The 17,953-nt window shown below is 45.2% G+C and overlaps 1 protein-coding gene across 1 annotated transcript in view; it reads left to right on the top strand.

Moving 5' to 3' along the window:
- TMEM116 (transmembrane protein 116) overlaps positions 1 to 17,953 on the top strand; it is a 50,123-nt gene that overhangs the window by 27,078 nt on the left and 5,092 nt on the right. Inside the window, exons 5-8 of the mRNA XM_069081429.1 lie at positions 9,832 to 9,936; positions 15,318 to 15,361; positions 15,774 to 15,857; positions 17,144 to 17,282. Of these exons, the coding sequence (XP_068937530.1) occupies positions 9,832 to 9,936; positions 15,318 to 15,361; positions 15,774 to 15,857; positions 17,144 to 17,282 (372 nt within the window). The remainder of the gene's footprint in view (positions 1 to 9,831; positions 9,937 to 15,317; positions 15,362 to 15,773; positions 15,858 to 17,143; positions 17,283 to 17,953) is intronic.

A 17,953-nucleotide genomic window follows, 5' to 3' on the forward strand; every position in this document is an offset into this window, starting at 1 on the left:
GAGAGAGAGAGAACAGGAGCATTGGCTGGGTTGGTTGGATCAGGTAAGGCCTTATGTGGGAGGTGATGGATGAGCTGTGTTTTGAAGGAAGGGAGGGTTTCTACCCCATTGACATTTCTAAACTTGACCTCAGCTCAGTCTGTGGATCATTCGTCCTGTACTGAGTTATGTCCAATCTTAACCTGCTGAGAATCCCAGCAGCATCAACCATCAGGCTAGCCGTGAAGCTTAAGGACAACAGCATCCTTAGCCGTAGCATGGCAGGGGTGTGCTGGAAGCTGCTGGTTCTGGTCGTGAGAGCCAATTGCTAAATTTTCAGTTCGAGAACTTATACCTTGGAAATCTGCAAACGCTACAAATTAGGGCTTAATTTCTTGTTTCGCTGACTGTCTAGACTTCAAGTGATGGAGGAAATGTTAATAATACAGATTAAACTTGACAGTGGGCTCTGTGCCACATTTTCCCCCAACATTTACCTGCACAAGAACGCTGGGTCTGGAGAGAGGGAGACCTGAGTTCAGATCTGGCCCCAAGCACTTCCTAGCTATGTGACCCTGGACCAGTTAACTCCTGTCGGGCTCAGCTTCCTCATCTGTAAAATAGGGATAATAATATTACCTCCCTCCCGGGGTTGTGAGGACCAAATGAAATAATAATTGTGAAGGGCTTAACCCGGTGCTTGGCACACACTAAGTGTTATGTAAATGTTATCTATTCTGCCCCTGCCTTAAGAGTTATTGTGGTTGTGTGGTTTGTCCTTCTGGCATCAGGGAGATGATGACATGACATGCAGTTGACTTTGATTTAAGTGAGGCAGGGCCGTGCAGGGTCACCAGCCTCACTTTCACCTCCAGAGCCATCTGGGTCCAGTGTCCAGCTACTCATCAGGATGACTGGAGATGGCCCAGGATGCAAAGGGAGACCCTGGCCCTTTTAGGCTAAGGTTTTTTCAGGTTCTCACTTGCAGTGAGGCAACACCCATTCAGTGAACAGGCCTTTTTAAGGAGGGAGTCAAGGGGTGGCCCCTTTAACAAAAAAAAATCCAAAAGATGGGAAGGGAAGAGCCTCATGGTTGCTGACCAGAAACCAAATGAGAAAGTTACTATTTATATTCACTCTGAGCCAGGAGGGCCCAAAAAAATAGCCATTAAGTAGGGCTTGGGCAGGGACCTATTGTGGTCCAGTCTATGAGCTCCAGAGTGAAATGGGTTTAAAGTTTGGCTAAGAGCCCACCTAAGCTTCCCAAGACAAATAAAAATCTGGTTTATTTTAAAAGTTTTTAAGGGGTTGCTGTTGTTCAATTGTGTCCAACTCTCCTTGACTCCATTTAGAGTTTTCTTGGCAGAGATACTGTAGTGATTTGCCATTTCTTTCTTCAGTTCATTTTACAGATGAGGAACTGAGGCAAACAGGGTGAAGTGACTTGCCCAGGGTCACACAGCTAGGAAATGTCAGGTCTTCCTGCTTGCAGGCCCAGTGCTCTAACCACTGAGCTATCTAGCTGCTTCCAATGATTATGGTAGGGGTATGGAAGATCTCTCTTACAAAGAGATGCTATAAAGGTAAAAATGATAAGATTAAGTAACTGGATATATGAGGTAAATGAGTGTGAGAAATGAAAGATAACCAAAATTTTAAAAAATGAATCTTAAAAACTGTTTTTACATGTAGTTGGGAAAAGATAAAATATTATTTTGAAAAATAAAATAAAATTGGAAAATGTAAGTTAAAAAATAGTAATGCAATCCAGGTTCCACCAGGAAAATACATTAAAAAAGTAATTAACAAAAAGAAATTAATGGTGACATTAATATTGCAAGCCTGGATGCCTGGAAGGAAAAACTGGAGAAATTTGGAAGGAGGAGGATTTTGACAGAAATATGAGTTCTGTTTACCTCATGGTGAGTGTGAGACGCCGATGGAACAAGATCCAATTCAAATGTCCAAAAGGCATTTGATTCAAGAGCTCAGGAGAAAGGCTGGGGCTGGATATAGACAGCTGGGAATCATTTGCACAGAAATAATCATGGAGCCCATGGGAGCTGAGGAGATTGATTGGCCTCAAGAGAAAAGAGAAGAGGGTCCATAAAAGAGACTTGAGGGCCCTGGGTTTGCTCTGAAACTACCCCTGTAAGTTATTTTTCTCTTCTTCCACTAAGAAGTGAACTAAACAAAAGCTCAGATCTTTAAGATGAAGTATTTATTTGTTCCCTTCATTATGGTCTGGCTGCATTAGCTGCCTCATGTGGGGAAATGTGCTTCTTAGAGGAGGGTAGGAGTTTCATTTCTTTTTGTCCATTTCTTTGAATATTGAGGCATTTTTCTTCCCTCATAATTTTCTTTTAAGATATTCTATTAATTTTGCGGCTAGATGGCACAGTGGATGGAGTGCTAGACCCAGAGTCAGGAAGACTCATCTTCCTGAGTTCAAATCTGGTCTCCGACACTTACTAGCTGTGTGACCCTGGGCAAGTCACTTAACCCCATTTGCCTCGGTTTCCTTATCTGTAGAATGAACTGGAGAAAGAAATGGCAAACCACTCCAGTAACTCTGCCAAGAAAACCCCAAGTGGGGGTCACACAGAATCAGACACAACAACAACAAATCCTTTTGGTCTTTTCCCCCCATAATTACTGTCTTCAGAGGCTGTCATGGGGAAGAGGGATTACTTGGCCTGGCTCCCAGAGGGCAGGATGGGGGTGGAAGGTAGGCAAAGGCAAACTTGAGCTGGATGGCAGACCAAGAGTTATTGCAGGCAGCCCTCCACAGCTAGGAGGCTCCCCTTTGCTGGAGGTCTTTGAACAAAGACTGAATAGTGACTTAAGATCATATACCCCCTAGACCCAGATTGGAAGGGACCTCAGAGGTTTCTAGTCCATTTTACAGATGAGGAAACTGAGTTAGGACCAGAGAGGTCCTAATATTGTAAGATCACAGTTCTGGGGAGGGTGCCCCAGTCCAACTGCCTCACTTTACAGGTGAGGAAACTGAGGCCCAGGGATATTGCTGGTTTGGGATATCCTCATGGGTTTGATTGTCTGGCCCTTCCAGCTCCAGAGCTATGATCTTTCCCAAGGCCTCAGTTTCCTTATCTGTGAAATGAGGATGCACCAGATGGCCTCTGAAGACCCTCAAAGCTCAGAGATTCTGAGGTTTGGGGTGAGGGGGAAGGTGGGTAGGAAGAGAGGTTGGGGAGTCAAAAGGCTTTTCCATAATCTCTCCCTAGAAAACTGACAGTTCTAAATTTCAAAAGTGAACTCACAGAGAGCTTTGGAATCCTCAAGGATCCCCACCAGAGGGAGAGACTGAAAAGAAGCCGAATTACCCCAGATCCCTGGCAAGGCTTAGACCAACTTCCTGGCCTTTGGGCCAGCCCTGGCTGCTCCTGAGAAACAGGGCTGACCCAGCCAGCTTAGTCTCAGGGGATCAGACACACAGGGAGCTCCTTGTTTCTACCAGTGCATGGTGGAGAGGCCCTCTACTTGGGAGTGTCACCATCGCAGGAGGGCCTCTTAAACCAAGACCTCCTACTCAAAGGGAGCAGGAGAGAAAAGGCCTTGAAAGGCAGAACCACCTCCCGATAGCTGCGTGACCCTGGGCAAGTCACTTATCCTCTGTTTGCCTCCATTTCCGCTTCTGTAAAATAGCAACAACAGCACCTGCTTCCCAGAGGCACTGGGTAGTTGGGAGGATACAATGAGGTAAGATTTATAGAACACCGCCAATTGGAAAGTGCTATCTAAATGTGATTTTATTGTTAAGTCATTTCAGTTGTGGCCCTATTTGAGGCCTTCTTGACAAAGCTATTGGAGAGATTTGCCATTTCTTTCTTCAGCTCGTTTTACAGATAAGGAAACTAAGGCAAATAAGGTTAAGTGACTTGCCCAGGGCCACACAGCTAGGAAGTGTCTGAGGTCACGTTTGAACTCAGGAAGGTGAATCTTCCTGACTCCAGACCTGGAATTCTATCCACTGTGGCGCCACCTAGCTGCCCATCTAAATATATATATTTATGTATATATATAGGTGTATATATATATATATATATGCACCTATATATAATACATACCTGTGTATGTATTTGTGTGTATACACAACACACAGGGTTGGACCTGAGGACAGGAAGACCCAGTCTTCGATCCTGCCTTGGATGTGAGCTGTATGTGTGTCCAACGACTAAGACACTTTACTTCCCACTCCAGTGGAACTATAGCAAAAAGTGAACCAGGTTCAAATCCTGGTTTCCCTGCTTCTTATCTGTGTGACCTTGGGAGATCAATCAATCCATTAGCATTATTAATCAATAATGAATTTATTAATCCCATCAACAGGTATTTATTTAAATTTTTTTTTGCTTTTTGGAGGGGGGAAGGCAGGGCAATTGGGGTTAAGTGACTTGCCCAAGGTCACACAGCTAGTGAGTGTTGTGTCTGAGGTCAGATTTGAACTCAGGTCCTCCTGACTCCAAGACTCTATTCACTGTGCTACCTAGCTACCCCTCAATAGGTATTTATTAAGTACAGACTCTGTAGAAGGGGCTGGAGATAAACAATCCCTGCCTGCATCCACCCGCTTCTGACACAGCCAAGACTTTGTTTAGTTCAGGCCCTTTTGTCTAGATTACTGAAAGGAAAAGACCATGAGATTTGGCAGTGAAGGGAAACTGGTAATTTTGGGGAAGACGATTTCAGTTGAATGATCAGGTCCGAGGCCACATTGCAAAGGGTTCAGGAGTGTGAGAAAGGAAAGTTTAAGCAGTGAGTGTAGACAGCTGAGAAAGGGCAGAAAGATATAAGATAACATTATGAGGGGATGGTAGGGTCTTTTTTCAGTTCTGTCTGACTCTCCCTGACCCCATTTAGGGTTTTCTTGGCAAAGAGACTGGAGTGGTTTGTCATTTCCTCTCTAGCTCATTTTACAGATGAGGAAACTAAGGCAAACAGACAAGTGACTTGCCCAGGGCCACACAGTTAGGAAGTGTCAGAGCCTGGATTTGAACTCAGGTCTTCCTGACTCTGAACCCCAAACTCTATCCATTGTACCACCTAACTTCCCCTAGTAGTGTCTAGTGAACTTTTTTTAGGGATAGTATTTGAAGATTCCAGGGCAGGGAGGTGGGAACAGGGGATAGTTGAGAACACAATCTGCTGAAAAGATGGGAAGGGAGAGAACTGAGTGCACATGTAGAAGGATTGGCCCTGGACACCTCTTTTCAAAAGTTAGGTGGAAGGACAAGAGAATGGGAGATAATATTGAAGGGCTTTGAGATAAAGAGAATGAGGGGAAAGAGAGACGGGGTGGTCACTTAATCTCCGTTCTCTCAAATTGTAAAGTGAGGGAATTAGACCAGGTGAAAACCCAGTTCTGTGTTTCTGTGGATACATTTCTGTACCGATGATTCTCAGATCTACCTATCCAACCCTAACTTTTCCCCTGACATCCAGCCTCCTATCTCCAGCTGCCTCTTGGAGATCTCAAACTGGATGTCCCATAGATTTCTTAAATTCAACATGTCCAAAACTAAACTCGTTATTTTCCCCCAAGTCTTCCCCTCTTCCTCACTTCCTTAATTGAGGGAACCACCATCTTCCCAGTTGTCCAAACTTCAGTCTGGGTGTCATCCTCTACTCCTCATTCTTTCTTACACCCCACCCCCATATCCAATAGGCTGCCACATCGTGTTGGTTTTACTTCTGCAACAATGCCCTTTGCTCTTCTGACGCTGCTGCCATCTTGGTGCAGGCTCTTATCACCTCATACCTGGACTATGGCAACGGCTGGTGGTTGGTCTCCCTGCGTCATCTCTCCTCACTCCAGCTCTTCCTCCACTCAGCTGTCAAACTGATCTTCCTAAAGTGAAAATATGACCATATCTCCCCCTATTGCAAGGGTCGGGAACCTGTGACCTCGAGGCCACATGTGCAGCCACAGGTTCCCCATCCCTGCCCTCTTCAATCACCTTTAGTAACTCCTTATTATCTTCAGGATCAAATATAAAAGTTCTGGTTTGGTATTCAAAGCCCTTCACAACTTGGCCAACTTGACCTTTCCAGACTTCTTATGTCTTACTCCCCTTTCCTGACTTCCTTCCAGTTCCAGTTAAAATCTTGCCTTGTTGGGGCAGCTAGGTGGTGCAGTGAATAGAACACTGGCCCTGGAGTCAGGAGGACCTGAGTTCAAATCCAGCCTCAGACACTTAACACAGAAACTAGCTGTGTGACCTTGGGCAAGTCACTTAACTCCAATTGCCCTCCAAAAGAAAAAGCAAAAAAAAAAAACTTATTGCCTTGCCTTTCCTTGGTCACTTTATCCCCTGACATCTTTACCAATTTTCTGACTCCAGGGCCTTCTGGAAAACTGACCCTTATTTGTTCCCTAACAAAGAGTTCATTTGGGAGCTAGCCACCCAGACTTGATTTCTGCATTATAGCTTAAGACCTGGAGTTTTCCTCTGGGTTCCTGAGCTCTGCTGTCTGACCCCCAAGCCGGTGAGTGACGATAGTGGTGACATTATGGTCCAGTAGAAAGATAAATCTGGAGTCAAAGACCTCAGTTCAGGTGCCTCTTCTACCATTTACAGACTTTGGGGAAATCCCTTTGCCTCTAAAGACTCAGTTTCTTCATCTTTAAAACAAAGGGATTGGCCTGGATGGCCTCAGAGGCCCTTTGCAGGTCTAAGTCTGTGATCCTATGATGCCTGCGTGACATCTGGACTGGAGAGCTCTGCTGGGGCCATCTGGCTCCAAGAGACTCAATCTGATTAATCCTCCTGGCCACCGCTATTCTTAGGTCCTCTGATGGCAAGGCTCTGCATAAATCAAAATCTGTTGTACCCTCAGTCAAGACTGTGGAGGCTTGAGCTTTGGAGAGCTTGAGCCGGTCCTGAGAATTATAATTGCACAAGACAATCCGGGGTTTGGGGGAGGCTGCTGTGAAGAGAAAAGGGAGAGGTGAGAGGTGAGCCAGGCCTCTGACTCCTAAAGGCTCACTGTGAGTACACCTACCAAGCTGGACTGAGCTGGAGCATGGGCCCAGAGGAGGCGGGGCCTGGAGAAATGACAAGGTAGGCCCTTTGCTGGCCCATGGCTGTTCACTCTGAGACTGGCTGAAGGACGTGCAGTCAGCCTTTCTCTTCATCATTTGAACCTCACAGTCCTGGGAAGTGCCAATAGGAGTAAGGATTGGATTTGTGATTTCATTGGTGTGGGACTCTCAGATGATGAAACTCCTCAAATAGTCACCTTCTTTGCCATTTATGGGTTAAATGATTTCTCCAGGGCCACGTAGCTTCCCTAGATTTTCCAGACGAGACTGAGGCTGCAGGAGATGAGTTAACGTAGGGGAGCAGAGTCCAGCCTCAATACAGCCATCAGAAGGATTCACTGTCTAGGCCATGACACTACCTCCCCTGTGATTATTGTTTCCTCATCCTGAACCACATTCTCCAATATACTTCCTTCCCTGTGCCCTCATTCTGTGCCCATCTTTGCTCTGAAGTTGTGTCCACGGAGGCCCTTGGGGTACCTTCATAATATCTCTCTGCTTCTTCACCCTCTGCGAGGGCTGCAGGACTCATAAGTTTGTTTAAGGTAATTTCTTTGCCTTTAATCTTATAAACATTCCAAGGCAGGGGACCTTGCTTTATGCAATTGATATTTTCCCTCTAACTCCTATATCTTCTGACTTATTTTTAAAATGGATACCTTTGGTTTGTACATTGACTTTATTTGGAGCACTGGGCCTGATGTCAGGAAGACTCATCTTCCTGAGCTCAAATCAGGCCTCAGACACTTACTTGCTGTGTGACCTTGGACAAGTCACTTACCCCTGTTTGCCTGAGTTTCCTCTTATGTAAAATGAGCCAGAGAAGGAAACAGCAAATCTCTCCAGTGTCTTTGCCAAGAAAATCCCAAATGGGGTTATGAAGAGTCAGATGTTACTGAAAACGACTGAACAAAAACAAACATTTTTCAGTCTATTCTTCTCCTTCCTATGAATAAGCCACTCCTTGTAAGAAAGGATGAAAAAAGAAAATGGAAATACCTTTCAAGAGAACAAGTCTTTCTAAGGGTGACAGCATATTAAATGTTCCACACCCATAGTCCCACACCTCTGCAAGGAAGGGAACAGGACATATCTTCTCACCTTTCTGTTGTCCAGCTTGGTCATTATAATTTCCCAACAGTCACTTCTCTCCATCGTATTTACATGATCTTGAGAATCTCACTATTTAGAGGGGACAAAACCTATGACAATTTTTGTCATTATTTCAAAATATGAACTTTTTTTCTCTTTTAAATCTGGATCTACAAGTTTTGGAATGTTGTGTTCAGTTCTGAGTATAGTCATTGAAGAAGGAAATCCAGCACCCTGCTCATTTAGGACCAGCTGTGTGACTGTGGGCAGGTCACTTGTCTCAGCCTCAGTATCCTGATATGTAAAATGAGGGGGTTGGATGAGATACTCTCCAAGGTCTCTTTCAGCTGTAAATTTTTCTAAGATGTGATCTGTGTTGGTAGAAGGGGTTTCTACACTGGGAGGTCCCTACACTGGTAAAGTCACAGATCTAGAACCTCCCCCCACCTCGATTCTTCTCCCGCTCAAAACTGACACATTGGAGCATGACCAGAAAACGGTGAACAAGCCTGGAAGGCCGTCATCTGAGAAGCTAAAGAAACAAGGGCTGTCTGAAAGGAGGAGAGAAGATTCAGGGCACACGTGAGAACTGTCTGCAAGTGTTTGAAGGGATCTTATACAGGAGAGGAAACAGACGTTCCATGTGGCTCTGGAGGGATGAATTAGAATCCGTGAGTGGAAATGACAGAGAAAAGGAATTCTGTTCAGTGCTAGAAGAACTCCCCAAGTATTTGAGCAATCTAACGGAGGAATTCCATCCAACTCCTATGAACATTCATTATGCTGTTATTGAGAGAGGGGTGTAGTACGGGCTGAGCTGGGCTCCGAATCAAGAAGACTTTGGTCCATCTCTCACCTCTCATACTAGCTGCTGGCCAGTCATTTAGCTGCCGGTTGTCGCAGATTTGCTAAGTCAGAGACGGGTTGCAATTCGTATTGGCGGACTGAACTTCCACACATGAAGTTTCCCATACTAACAAAATCACAGATTCTTCATGTAAGCAGAGTGCTAGACGCTGGCAGAAGCTGCTTTGTGAGAGTCAGTGAGCTTTGGATGACAGTTTATCCAGGATGCTATCTGTGACTGTAGGATTTGTGCATTGGATGGGAATTTGGATTAGGGAACTTCAAGGATTCCTATTTAACTCTGAAGAATTTTTGTGATACATCAGGTTGGCCAGAAGTATGGTAGACCCAGGGATGTGTTGGAGGCAGATCCAACCAGTTGGCAAGAGCCAGTTGTTAAATTTTCGGTGTGAGCGTTTGCACTTTGGTCATTGAAAAAGGCTAAACTATGGCTTGATTTATTGTTGTTTTGATTACCTAGACTTAAAGAAAGTGATGTAGAAAATGTTAATGGTGCAAATAATAAAAGTGCATTCTGGGTTTGTGTGTTCTTCTGGAGAGCCAGTTGTTAAACCGTTGCCATCATATCCCTGGAAACTACTCTAAACTCTCCACAGGGGCAGCTGCTGGTGGTGGTGTAAGCATTCAGCAACAGACATCGGCAACCTCAACATCCACCATAGTGGTTGGAGCTGGACTCTAGACGGGTTTGGCTGGTCTGAGTCACAGTCACTATATTTTCCCTGGCTTTGAACCAGCAAGTGGTTAGTGTCATTAGGAGAACTTGGGAAGCCAAGGGAATGAATGGGGGAGTGGATGAATTTGACTGGCTGTCTGAATTTTCCTAGATCTTCTACATCTCATCCTTCCTCTACACCGTCAACTACACATGGCACCTTTACATGGACCTGAAGGTGAAATACAACCAGAATGTCTACTCGGCCTCCACCATGGTAAGTACAGCTTAGAGAATACAAGGAGAGTCTATTAACACTTCCCTCCTTGGGAGAAAAGGTGAGGGGGGCTACAGGTGAGTAATGGGGCTAACACTGTCAGACTTGGCCACTAAACTGCTTTTCTCTGGTCCAAGGTGGGACCCGCTGGTGTGGGGGTAGGGTATATTAGGAAACATCTGTAGCATAAAAATGAAAAGCAATTGATAAAACTTTTTTAAAAATTAATTTACGGGGCAGCTAGATGGCACCACCACAGTGGATAGAGCACCAGCCCTGAAGTCAGGAGGACCTGAGTTCAAATTCGGCCTCAGACTCTTATAGCTGTGTGACCCTGGGCAAGTCACTTAATCTTGATTCATTAATATGAAATTTAAAAAATTTAAAAATAAAAAAGTCAAAAGAAGAGTATGGCGATACAGGGGAAGGAGTGTTGGTCCTACAATCAGAAGACCTGGGTTTGAATCCTGACTCTGCCACCTACTGTCTACGTGACCTCAGGTAGTTCTCTTAAGCCCTCTGGGTCTTCAGTTTCCTCATCTGTAAAATGAGAGTTGAGGGGCAGCTAGGTGGCGCAGTGAGTGTCAGCCCCTGAGTCAGGAGGACCTGAGTTCGGATCCGGCCTCAGACACTTAACACACACATACAAAAAAAAACCTAGCCATGTGACCTTGGGCAAGTTACTTAACCCCAATTGCCCTCCAAAATAAAAAAAAATTTTAAAAATGAGTTGAATTAGATCATCTCTAATATCTCTTTCTGTCTATGATCTATGAGCCCATGAATAAATGAGGTCTCTCCACCCTTCCTGAAGAACATTAGCTTCCATTCTTAGCCTGAGTGCACTGGGTGGTATTTAATTAAAAAAGACCTTTGCTCCGTGGCCTCCCAGAGTTCCCCTTCTGTCTCCTTGGCTTTGGGGAAGCAAACCTCTCAGTGGACCATAACCTGGTGGAAATAAAAACATTGAAATTCTGCTTTCCAGAAAAGCATTTTTTTGGAGGATAAGAAGTTCAGGGGGTTTAAAGAAGGGGCCTTCCCCAAGTCCTTGGGTCTCTGGGTCAAGAAGAAGCCACTGTCCACTGTGGGTTCACTCATCCTTGCCATAATCTGGAACATGGGCATTGGAAGGGAGCAGAGGATTTATTCTACTCCGATGGTCAAAGGATGATGGGTGTTTAACCTTTGGTTAACACCCTGACCACAGAGATGGATGTTTAACCTGAATAAGACTTAGTGGCACCAGGATAGTTAACCTCAAGTATTCGCATGGCTGTCCAATGAAAGAAGAGAGAGCCTTGGTCAGCCCCAGAGGGCAGAGCTAGGAACTAGGAGTGAATTAATGTCACATGTTGGGCAGAACTTCCTAACAACTGGAGTTATCTCCAGTTGGGATGGGCTCCTCCTCCTTGGGGGTCTTCAAGCAGAGCCATGTGGATTTTAAAGGGGGATCTTATTCCTGGATGGACTTTGCAGAGTGACCACTGAGGTCCCTTTCAGCTATCTAGACCAGAAGAGGGGTTATGAGGGCAGAGGCCTCTTCTAGGGGGAGAAGGCTTCTGGGAGGTGGTGGAGAAGGTCAGAGAGTCAGGACTGAAGCTCGGAAAGGAGGGAGGTATGAGGCTGGTTCTCTCCCAGTATGCTGCCCATGATGTCTATGTGACATTTAATCTACACATATTATATATGTGTATGGGTTGGTCAGTCAATAGGCATTTGTGAAGGGCCATGATAAGCCCTGGGGATATAAACAGAGGCAAAACCTCCTGCCCTCAAGGAGCTTACAGTCTAACGGGGGAGACAACAAGCAAACAAAAATGCAAAAACTATCTACAGGATAAATAGGAAATAATCAGTGGAGGGAAGGTAGTAGAATGAAGAGGAGTCGGGGAAGACTTTCTAGAGAAGGTGGGATTTTAGCTGAAACTTGAAAGAAGGCAGGGAATGGGGGCGGCTAGGTGGCGCAGTGAATAGAGCACCGGCCCTGGAATCAGGAGGACCTGAGTTCAAATCCAGCCTCAGACACTTAACTAGCTGTGTGACCTTGGGCAAGTCACAACCCCAATTGCCCTGCCTTCCCCCCTCCAAAAAAATGAAAAAAAGAGGCATGGGGGACAGCCAGAGAAAATGCCAAGAGACCAGAGATGGGGTGTCTTATTCAAAGCACAGAAAAGAGGCTGGTGTCACTGGAGTGAAGAGTACGTGGCAGGGAATAAGGTGTAAGAAGACTGGGGATGCAGGGGGAGGCTTGGCTGTGAAGGGCTTGAAACACCAAATAGAACGTCATCTCCCTTCTAGAATGTAAGCCTCTAAGGGCAGGTCCAGTTTAATTTTTGTCTTTGTGTCCCCAGGGCCCAACAAAGTGCAGCTTAAAAATAACTTCCCTGGTAAAATGGGGGCAATACCTGAACTTCTTACCTTATTTTGGAAACCTTAGCTATATAAGTGAAGGATTTTTTTATTAGTTAATTTATTTGTTTTTAGTTTTCAACATTCACTTCTCTAAGTTTTAAATTTTCTCCCCCTTCCTCTCTGTTCCCTCCCCCAGACAGCATGCAATCTGATATAGGCTATACACACATACACATTCCTATTAAACATATTTTCACATTAGTCATGTTGTATAGAAGAATTATAACAAATGGGAGGAACCATGAGAAAGAAAACAAAACAAAACAAAAAAGAAAATAGTCTGCTTTGCTGCATTCAGGCTCCACGGTTCCTTCTCTGGATGTGGATGGCATTTTCCATCATGTGTCCTTGGAATTGTTTTAGGTCCTTGCATTGCTGAGAAGGGCTAAGTCTATTAAAGTCAGCCATTGAACACTGTGGCTGTTACCATGTACAATATCCTCCCGGTTCTGCTCACTTCTAAGTGGAAGATTATTACTACCATTGCTAGTGGATAGAATGTCGGGCCTGGAGTCAGGAAGACTTCTCTTTGTGAGTTCAAATCTAGACTCAGACACTTACTAGCTGTGTGACCCTGGGCAAGTCACTTCACCCTGTTTGCCTCAGTTTCTCATCTGTAAGAGGTCTTTCCCCAGGCCTCAGCCTTGACTTATGTCTTGCTGCTGGACTTTGATGATTCTTGGAGGAGAGAGTGAGGCTGACTATTTAAAGCTCTGGCTCACTTAAATCAGGTTCATGCACAAGTCCAGACTTTACCCATGATATCACTGGTCCTCTTCAAGAACAATGGACAACATCTGTTTCTGTAATAAATACTTACTGATTGATTGAGTTCTTCTATGTATCCCCAGTGCTCAGCATGCCCAGAGTAAATCATTAATGAATGTCTTGAATTTAATTAAAAGGCAGGGGTTCTTAATAACTGTTCTTGAAGTCAGTCTCCTTCCCAGGGCTCCATAGAGTAATTCTGGCCAATGTCTGCTTTATTCTCTGCTTAAAGAGTTCTTTCATTCCCCGTTGATGACTGAATGAGGAAGGAATATGAGTTATAGGCTTTCTGGTTTCTATTTCTTCTGCTTTCTGCCTTCCTGATTTAAATCTTTCCTGCCCTTCTCATCTGTCTCTGTCTTTTGCCAATAGCCAAGAGTGAGAATGCAGGACCCCAGGGGCTCAAGGGGCTCAAGAAAGATCATTAAAGGGGAGAAAGCATGAACTCCTTCCTCACCGTCTTGCGTGGCTTTATTTCTCAGAATGATCAGGTTCCCCGGGTTGGCATTCGCTTGATTGAGTCAGTCAATCTGATAATCTGGAAGCTTGGAAGTGACCTCAGAAGGCTTCCACTAGCTCAGCCCTTTCCTAGCTAAGCATACCCTGAATAATACTGGAGCAGACACCCTGCTATATCCAAAGGACACATGATGGAAAATGCCACCCACATCCCGAGAAAGAACTATGGAGTCTGAATGCAGTGAAGCAGACTAGTTACTTTTTTTGTTGTTTTCTTTCTCATAGTTTCTCCCAGGCTTTCTAATTCTTCTATACAACATGACTAATGTGAAATATGTTTAATAAGAATGTATATATAGAAGGCCTGGGTTTCTATCCCCGTCATGAAAATTATTACCTCCTTTCACCACTCTGGGTCTTGGTTTCTCCATCTGTAAAAATGAGAGAGTTGGACTTGATGGCCTCTGAGGTCCCTTCCAGTTTTAATTCATAGCTCCTAGGATCCTTGACAAGTGGTCATCCAGTTTTTGCTTGAAGGCTTCTAGGGAAGAGGAATCCCCTGCTTTCTGGGGCAGCCCACTGGGTTTTGGGGCAGTCCCCATTGTTAGGAGGGTCTTCGTTTACATCATTGCTAAAATTTCCTCTTTGCACTATCTCTCCATTGCTCCTGTGTCTGACCCCCCCCCCAATTCCAGGGTCAGGCAGAACAAGGTGAACCTCTCTTTCATGTGACATCTCCCCTCTGAATCTTCTTCACCTTCACCATTCCCAGCTCCATTAAATGTGACATAAGATCAAGGCTTTCCACCACCAACCAGGACACTCTCTGGTTAATCAATGTAACTTCCTAAAATATGACTGCCTAGATCTTAGCATAATCAATCAATCAATGGATTAGTTAACAAACACCCATCATGGGCCAAACACTATGTATGGCCAGGTATGGGGGGGGGGGAAGGGAGGGCACAGAAGGAAAAGATCTTTGGCCTCATTTTAAGTAATATTCTATACAACCAATTCTAGTCAGTTTAAGGGGTTTTCAGGGTCTTGCTTTTCTACACTAAGAGGGTGGTATGTGAGAGACAGTACTGGTTGGAGGGTTGGTTTTAGAGTCAGGAAAAACTGAACTCAGGTCACATTTCTGAAAATGTTGGCTGTGTGACTCTGGGCAGGTCACTTAACCCTCAATGTCCCAGACAATTTTCCATGGCTGTAAATTGCAGATTGGTTGCTAATTTGCCTTGATAGAGTGATTTCCTTACTTAAAGTTTCCTAACCTGATGAAATCTCAAGTCTGGTTTAAAAATATCCTCCCTTATCTCTTAATTCTGTTAATTATCTTTTATTTGTTGTTGTTAAGTCGTTTTTCAGTCATGTCCAACTCTCTGTGACCCCATTTGGGGTTTTCTTGGCAAAGATACTGAAGTGGTTTTGCCATTTCCTTCTCCAGATCATTTTACAGATGAGGAAACTGAGGCAAACAGGGTAAAGTGATTTGCCCAGAGTCACACAACTAATAAATGTCAGAGGTTGGATTTGAACTCAGGTATTCTTACTATAAACTTCTACAAGGCAAGGACTGTACCTCTCTTCCCTTAACCTGTGAGTACCTCAGGCACCTCATTGGCAGTGTGGTGCTGATCTGCATTGGCAAGAGGGCAGTTGGTGTTTATCATGTTGGGGTCGTTCCATCATGCAGCAGCCTAGTCCTAGGACCCTGATCCCATTTGTCATTCTCACAGGACCACACTTCCAGAGTTGGATGGATAGCCGTTGTTTTGTCCAGGTAAGATTCTACCTCTCCTTTCTCTTCTCCAGATGCTAGGGACCTCTTAGGAAGAAAAATGAGAATCGGTTGGGGAATGGTTAAACAAATGCAGTGGAATATTGCTGTGCTGTAAGAAGTAATGAAGAGGATAGATCTAGAGAAGCATGGGAAGGCTTCTAGAAACTGATTCAGAGGGAAGGAAGCAGGACCAGGAAGATAAAATATGTGACGACGACAGTGTCCTTGGAGAATTGTGATAGCAGGAAAAAAGCATGTCTTCTCTAAGAGGGAGTGTGTGTGTGTGTGTGTGTGTGTGTGTGTGTGTGTGAGTGTATGTGTGTGTTGGAGGGAAGAGATGGAGGGAGTTAGAAGGGAAGGGAAGTTCACAAAACAACTCCATTCCTGACGGCCGTGTATTCTCTCTTCCTAGTCTAATCCCTCTGCTGCTGATGGTACCTATCTTCTACCTGGGAAACAGCAGTGAATGTTTCCATAACTTCAGCCAGAGTCATAGGTATGTAAAGCTCAAATCTATTCACTCTACTCTTTTCCCTTTTATCTTCTTAGATCAGAACCATTCTCTTCCTAGTCTTATTTCTTATTATTGCCCTTCCTGGATTCTTTGTTCTAGTCAAGTTGGCCCCATATTGATTCCATCTTCTGCCCCTGAGCTTTGGTATAGATTGGAACTCACTCCTCTCTCTCTCTCTCTCTCTCTCTCTCTCTCTCTCTCTCTCTCTCTCTCTCTCTCTCTCTCTCCCCCTCTCTCTCTCCCTCTCTCTCTGTCTCTTTCTCTGTCTCTGTCTCTCGCTCTCTCCTCTCTCTCTGCCTCTCTCTCTCTGTCTCTGTCTCTCTCCTCTCTCTCTGTCTTTCTCTGTGTCTCTCTCCTCTCTCTCTCTCTGTCTCTCTCTGCCTCTCTCTCTCCTCTCTGTCTCTCTCTCTCTGAGAAATCTCAGCGTCTCCAAGGAGAAAATTATCTCACTCAATGAGGCCATTCTTAGCTGTCTCTGCAGGTGCAGATGTGGGGAATGAAGTACCTGCTGGGGTGCCAGCTCTTCCCCACATGACTGTGGTTTGGTGGGGGGTTTCAGAATCTATCCCTCACTTTCTCTTTTCCTGCTCTCTCTCTGTCTCTTTGTCTCTCTCCCTCCTCCCCTGCTCCTCTCTCTCTCTCTCTCTCTCTCTCTCTCTCTCTCTCTCTCTCTCTCCCCCTCTCTCTCTGCCTCTCTCTCTGTCTCTTTCTCTGTCTCTGTCTCTCGCTCTCTCCTCTCTCTCCGCCTCTCTCTCTCTGTCTCTGTCTCTCTTCTCTCTCTCTCTCTCTCTCTGTCTCTCTCTCTCTCTTCACTCTCTCTCCCTCTCTGAAGTATCTCCGCCCATCAGGAGTCCTATTTCCCCATAAGTATGACACCTCCTTCAGGGACCCCCAAGCTTGCCTAGGAGCGGGGCTACATCCACATCAATGAAACCACAGATCCAGTCCCCATCGTCTAACACGAATAACAACAGCTAATATTTAAGGGATTTAAGTTTTACCAAATACTCACAGAGATGATCTCATTTGATTCTCATAACAGCCCTGTGAGGTAGATACTACTCTATCAGGACACTGTGTGTCTGTATTTGTGTACGTGTGTGTTTTCGTGTGGGGGGGGCAGTGACCAGACACCCCCAAAGCCTCCTGGACATTCAGATGAGTCCCCAAGTGACATGTTCATAACTTTGAGCTAGCCGTGGGCGTCTCTCTGGTCCTAGGAGCACAGCCGCCATGCCCGCTGACTCCCATTCCTTCATATGTTCTAGGTGTCTCCTGATGCACTCGCCACCCCCAGCCATGGCTGAGCTCCTGCCCTCTGCCAGCACTTCGGTCTGCAGGGTCCTCTACTTTTACGGACTCATCGTCTTCCTGACCAGCTTCCTGCTCAGCCTCCTTGCTATTGTGGTACGGTACCAGCGTGCTTTCTGGGGCTGGCTGTCTAGCAGCCCAGGGCTGGGTGGGGACACTGTGCAGAATCCAGGCTCTTCCCAGAGAGCTCCACCCCAAGAGGGCACAGTCCCCAAGTCAGAAACTCGGAGCTGGAAGATTCCTTGGTGTCCTGAAGTGGATAGAGCCTGGACTTGTATTTAGGAAGATCTGGGCTCAAACCCAGCTTTTGATACTTGTTACCTCAATTCAAAATTTACTGAGAAAATTGAGGACATTTGTCATGAAGTTTGTCCTTTTCCCCTTCATGGTATTTCAAAATGTATTGACATCATCCACCGTCCTCCCTTCCTATACTCCAGGGTCTGATGAAGACCTTGTGTCTCCACAACATCTCTGCTCCATGCCCCCTTCCCTCCCCTCACTTCAGCTTTAATTTTGATGGCAAAAGCTGCTCACTTAACTTGAGATTTACTGGCTAGATTTTTCTTTCTTCCTTCTTTCTTTCTTTCTTTCTTTCTTTCTTTCTTTCTTTCTTTCTTTCTTTCTTTCTTTCTTTCTTTCTTTCTTTTTCTTTCTTTCTTTCTCTCTCTCTTTCTCTCCCTTCCTTCCTTCCTTCCTTCCTTCCTTCCTTCCTTCCTTCCTTCCTTCCTTCCTTCCTTCCTTCCTTCCTTCCTCCCTCCCTTCCT

The sequence above is a fragment of the Petaurus breviceps genome, unplaced genomic scaffold, assembly GCF_028583685.1.
Source record: "Petaurus breviceps papuanus isolate PSGF00001 unplaced genomic scaffold, PetGlider_PUasm1.0 99, whole genome shotgun sequence".
Taxonomy (NCBI): domain Eukaryota; kingdom Metazoa; phylum Chordata; class Mammalia; order Diprotodontia; family Petauridae; genus Petaurus; species Petaurus breviceps.